Source organism: Neophocaena asiaeorientalis, unplaced genomic scaffold (assembly GCF_003031525.2).
Source record: "Neophocaena asiaeorientalis asiaeorientalis breed wild unplaced genomic scaffold, Neophocaena_asiaeorientalis_V1.1 scaffold552, whole genome shotgun sequence".
Lineage (NCBI taxonomy): Eukaryota > Metazoa > Chordata > Mammalia > Artiodactyla > Phocoenidae > Neophocaena > Neophocaena asiaeorientalis.
Window position 1 is genome coordinate 64,299 of NW_020173952.1, and position 6,000 is coordinate 70,298.

The 6,000-nt window shown below is 34.2% G+C and overlaps 1 protein-coding gene across 1 annotated transcript in view; it reads right to left on the bottom strand.

The window, feature by feature from the left end:
* LOC112404769 (dystrophin-like) overlaps window positions 1-889 on the bottom strand; it is a gene marked incomplete at both ends in the record, with an annotated part of 54,533 nt that extends 53,644 nt beyond the window's left edge. The window contains one exon of the mRNA XM_024752873.1: window positions 656-889. Coding sequence (XP_024608641.1) covers window positions 656-889 — 234 coding nt within the window. The remainder of the gene's footprint in view (window positions 1-655) is intronic.
* Between the last annotated feature and the right edge of the window lie 5,111 nt (window positions 890-6,000).

A 6,000-nucleotide genomic window follows, 5' to 3' on the forward strand; every position in this document is an offset into this window, starting at 1 on the left:
TAACAGAAGAATCCCAGTGGACTCTGTACAATATCATAAAAGTCTTTATCATATGTATTCTCTTATTTAATTTTTACTTAAACTATTTTAAACTAATTTTATCTTATCAAAAATATTACCTTGAGTATGCAAAATGTGTTACTACAACAGCAAGCTGCCACTAAAAATAAGAAAACATTATTAAACAGAGTACTTGCCTCTGCTCTTGGTCTAGTTCTTCGCTTTTTGCTCTAGTTGATGGAAAGTTTAATGTGTATATGAGTCTATCTTTTATTTTATTTCACTTTACACAATGGAAATGCAATGTATTCTGTGTCCCATATTCCTATAACATGGTGCATATCAATAGCAGAGTATTTTAAAAATGTGCCTTGAAAACAACATTATTGTCCATTGTATCAGATGAAATTTAGGTTTACAGAGTCCTCTCCCTCTCTCTCTCTCTCCAAATAGACACACAGACACACACAAACCTATATATACATATATTTTTGTACGTGTGTGTGTATATACATATATATATATATATACTATGCTTTATATATACATATATGTGTATCCATCCATAGACAATATAGATATGTGTGTATGATATCTAAAAATCCACATAAAACAGAAAACATCATTGATATTAGCTATTCTTTCGATCTTTTACCTGTTGAGAATAGTGCATTTGATGATGTAACTGAAAATGTTCTTCTCTAGTAACTTTTGATGGCCTTGGCAACATCTCCACCTCCTGGATGGCTTCAATGCTCACTTGTTGAGGCAAAACTTGGAAGAGTGATGTGACGTACATTAAGATGGACTTCTTATCTGGATAAGTGGTGGCAACATCTGTAAGCACATTAACACCACACATCAATTTTTGGTTTCTATATGTGAGTGTCTAAAAGGGGAATGAACAAATCAATGTTACAGGAAGAAGACAGATTAATGAGCACTCGACTGTCCATGAATGTCCTCCAGAGACTAATTAGAACATGATAATCAGGCCTAAAATGTCCTTCCAATTTGGCAGACCAATGAGATGAGCACTAAAGTTAATTTCTTTTCCTTGTTCACATAAAAACTTCATTCGGCAATACTTTTTCCTAAGTCAAATTGCCAAACTAGCCCATCTAAGAGAGTGGTTTTCATTAGATAAGCAACAAAAATAAAAGATTGCATCTTCCTTTCCATGGAAAGTTATAATAGCATGTCAATTAAAATGGTGCACTGGTAATTAAACAATTACACCAAAGAGCTTAATGCCCTGGCTTCCAGTAAAGAAAGCTTGCACTTCCTAATCAAATTTTTGCTGGTGATTAAGCATGTAAAGAGCAAAATAATGTCTCTGTGTTGAAACGAACTGTGTATTTCTACAATCAAAATAAAATAAAACAACTATATACCATAAGAATAATGATTTGTAATATTCCTTAACTACATTAAAAATATTTCTTTACATTATGGTGCATCTGTTAAAGTCAGATGTCGCTTTCCTTCTTAGACGTTAGAGATAAATTTAAAAGTCCTTCACATAAAGTTGATCTGACATTATGTCCTTTGCCACATCTAGGGAATGAAAGAAATCCAGCATTTAAAGTCAATAATAATTTGTAACAACACATGTAATAAGTGGCAGCTCCTTCAAAAGCTTCTTTTGCTACTTGGCATCACAATTTACCCACTGTGCTCATTCCAGGGAACCAAATGCAAAAACAATCCTTTATGTGAAGAGTACCATTAAACCCAGAAGTGTTAAACATAAATCCTGGCAGAAGGCCAAGACAACTTAGCAGCAATGTGCCAGGCATTTTTCTTGCCATAAATTTATCCTAGCTCAGCTAGCATTAAAAGATCTGTTTTACATTAAATATGTATATTTTGGTCAGGTGTTCTGTTTATAAGTTAAAAAGACAAGAGTCAAATTTCAAGTTCACAAGCATAAAAGGAGGTTGAACAGGTCACTTAACTCCATTCCTTCGCAAGTCACAGGAACATGATTAATCAGAACAATTAATTTTAAAGCATTTTTAAGAAGAGTTACAGAGAAGCAAAAAGTTAGCTAATGTTCCTTGGTCTGCTTCTATCCATGGTATAATACAGTCCTTCTTAATTTTTAATGTGCATATGAATCACCTGGGGATCTTTTTAAAATCAGAATCGGATTCAGTAGGTCTGGGTGGAGCGTGAGGCTCTGCATTTCCAGCAAGCTACCAGGTGACACTGAAGCTGCTGACTTGAAGACCATACTTTGAGTAACAAGGGTCGAAAAAAATGACACACAAGCATGCTCTTATATTACCTTCTGCTTCATTGTTTTGCTTACTTGTTTTCAAAAGATACTTACTGGACACTTAAATGCATAAGACTTAAAGGTATAAAGTTATTGATATATATAATACATATTCTCTGTTCCCTATTATAATTTAGTTATTAGCCAACAGATGGCGAAGATAATTTTTTGCAAATATTTTTTAGGAAAGAACTAAAGAATACCTTTTGTATAAGTACTGCCTTTCTAAAAAAAAAATTCTTACTAACTTAGCTTTGAAATTCTAAAATCTACCTTTCATTTGATAATTGTTTTTCAAGTGTTCGTTGTATGGCAGATACTATATACTTCTTCACAATATGTTTTTGAAACTCTAGAATGTTTTCTTCCTTCTCACTAGTAACTAGTCAGTTTTATCTGTAATGAGCAAAATTTAGAATTGTTTATTTTTTAGTGCATTAAATAAAACCATGCTGTGACAAAGGCACTGAATTTTAAAAGGTTGTCTGTGTAAATAAAAAGTTCTATGACTATTTACTGCTATATTAGACATGTGCATATGTATGTCTGGCCTCAAATGCAAACCATGATCAAAATAAATAAAGGTAAAAATAGATCTAGCATTATTTCTATTGCCCCAAGCAAATGTCAAAACTTGTAGCATATTTTATCCACATAAAACACCTTTTGGATGAACGTGAATATTCATAAATATCAATCACTACAATCACTATTGGATCAAACCATTGATATTTTTGCCCCAATCTATTACCATCCCACCTCAGAAGCTGTACACGATTCAGCTGTACCAGTAGGTAGAATCCAGTATTTCTTTTTGTTTTTACCAAAAGGAATTTAGATATTCTAAAATATGTTGAATTCCTTCCAAATATATTTACTAAAGACCTATTAAATTTTAAATATTTTTAATAGATTATCCAGGAGATTAACAAGATAGAGAATCCATGGATTCTGCTTACAGTGTGGAATAATAAAATAAATAAGAAGAACAAAATAATTGCACTGCTAAAGAGAATTTAAAATGTGTTCCTCTAATTGGCACAGCCAGTGCTTTAATATGTTCAGAAAAAGGAAGAAAGCATACATTACTGGAGGATCAGAAAATTCTTTATGAATTTTCATAAAGAAAACTGAAATAAATTTGTACAGGGTTTCATTAGGGGAAAACCTAATGAAATGGAGAAAGGTATTCTAGGCAGTAGAAAAGCATGAGTAAAAGTGCAGAGGTAGGGACAGATTAGACATATTCTGGGAAGAGCGCCTTTGGGTGTCTTAGCCACAGAGTTGAGAATAGTGATTAACAGGAAAAAATGAGAAGCTTGTATGTGGAACACTAAGGGATCATCAACAGCAAAGTAGTCAATTTGGCCTTAGTTCAATAGGTTGGAGAGTAACTAACTACTTTTGATCAAGACTGTGACACCATTAAAATTCTTGTAAAGTAAAACCATTAATCGCAGAATGGAATGAAGGAGAAAAACACTAGAGGCAAGTAAGAGGCTGGAACACAATCCAGATAGGAGGTGTCAGAGAACTAAAATAGGCTATGTAATGAAAACAAGGGGATGCATAATAGAAATTCTAAGACATCCCCAAAATAACTTCATTCAATTTCAGATCATTTATTCCACAGTCTTTGCGAATGCCTATATACAAAATCCTGCCCTAAGTCCTGGGGGTACAAAGATTAATAAACTGAAAATGAAATGGAAGAAGGAGGATTGAAGGAGAAAACTGCTTGTTCTGTAGCCATGGTAACAAGTAGCCACCAACACAAGTTTCAATCGCATTTAATCAATTAGCAATTACCTGCCTACATGGTCTTGATCATGCTTCTGCAAGCTAACCAACATCAACCCGTCCCTTCTGAAACTCTGCCAATCTGAAGTGGACTTGCTCCAATGAACAAAATTCTGAATGCAAACCAATTAACAGTGGTCTCACCTGAGTAACCAACCATGCTTCTAAAGGTGACATCAACCTACTCCCAGTCTGAATGTTCATAAATCTCTTGACCCCTGGGTTTACCCACCAAACCTAAGAATTTAAGGAAGGTGAGAATGATGGGATGTGATTTCCTTTTTTTTTATTATTATAAGACATTAAAATACACAAATTTAAAGAAGTGGGTGAACCCCCAAAATGAGAACTTAAAATTATATAAAAGTTATCTTTGCACTATAAACCCTATTATATAATGGGTTGATTGCCACAAAAGGTTAAATTAATAATTTCTAATCCAATCTTTGAAACCAGTTCAGGATGGAAATTTTGACAACTCATAATACCGCCAGAAAATGTTATTTTAAGAACAATAACACTGATTCTGATGAGTGTTTCTATAGTCACCAGAATTTTAATATTGAGGGCTATAATGGAACAAATAAACCATTTAGGGAAATTGCATATTTTTCAAAGAAACTGAAGGCCACAGCGGTTTGATGGCAAGTTCAAAAGCTAGTTCAAGTCAGAATTGGAACCCAGTCAGTGCATCATACTTCTCAGTACCTTACCTTCATTTTTTCAGAGAAGGGCTATCTTAGCGCATTTGAAAACCAAGTATCTCAAAGTCATTATCTAAATGATGACCCTGTGATCTATGTGGTTCCATTACCAAACATCACCTACACTCTCCATAGTAGTAGTGATTTCTATTTCTAATAAGTGAGGTATAACAAGAGTAAATACACATAAAAATGCAATTTCAGCAGTAATCGAAGAAATGCAAATTAAATAAAGATGGAAGTGTTTAATTATACTCCATTGCCTATCAAATTATCAAAGAATGACAAAAGGATAACAACTAATGTTGCAGAAGTGTCAGCAATTTGGCCAAACTCCTACATTGCTGGAAGAGTATCAGTTGGTTCCAACGTTACGAAAAATATTTTGGCTATATCTAAAAACAATCATATTCAATGACCCAGTAATTTTCCTTCTAGGAATCCACCACAAGGAAATAATCAGAAATTTAAAAGAAGATTTATATAAACAATGTGAATTTTAAGCCCTCTTTACAATTATAAAATAAATATTTATCACACAAAAAAGAAAAAAAATTCAGACCATTCCAAATTGCTTGACATAAAACTAAAATTAGAAATGATCAAATATATAATTGTATGGAGACATACTGGGCCCTGAACCAAGATGGCAGAGTAGAAGGACGTGCTCTCACTCCCTCTTGCGAGAACACCAGAATCACAACTACCTGCTGGACAATGATCGACAGGAAGACACTGGAACTCACCAGAAAAGATGCCCCACATCCAAAGAGAAAGGAGTAGCCACAATGAGATGGTAGGAGGGGCACAATCACAGTAAAATCAGATCCCATAAGTGGTGGGTGGGTGACTCAAAGACTGGCGAACACTTATACCACAGAAGCTCACCCACTGGAGTGAAGGTTCTGAACTGAAAGAAGCGAGGGAAAAATGACAAATAACACAGAACACCCATAAGGATAACAGCTTATTTCTCATCAGAAACTCTACAAGCCAGAAGGGAGCGGCATGATACACTTAAAGTGATGAAAGGGAAGATCCTACAACCAAGATTGCTTTACCTGGCAATGATCTCATTCAGATTTGATGGAGAAATCAAAAGCTTTACAGACAAGCAAAACCTAACAGAATTCAGCACCACCAAACCAGGACTACAACAAATGCTAAATGAACGTCTCTAAGTGGGAAACACAAGAAAAGAAAAGGACCTACAAA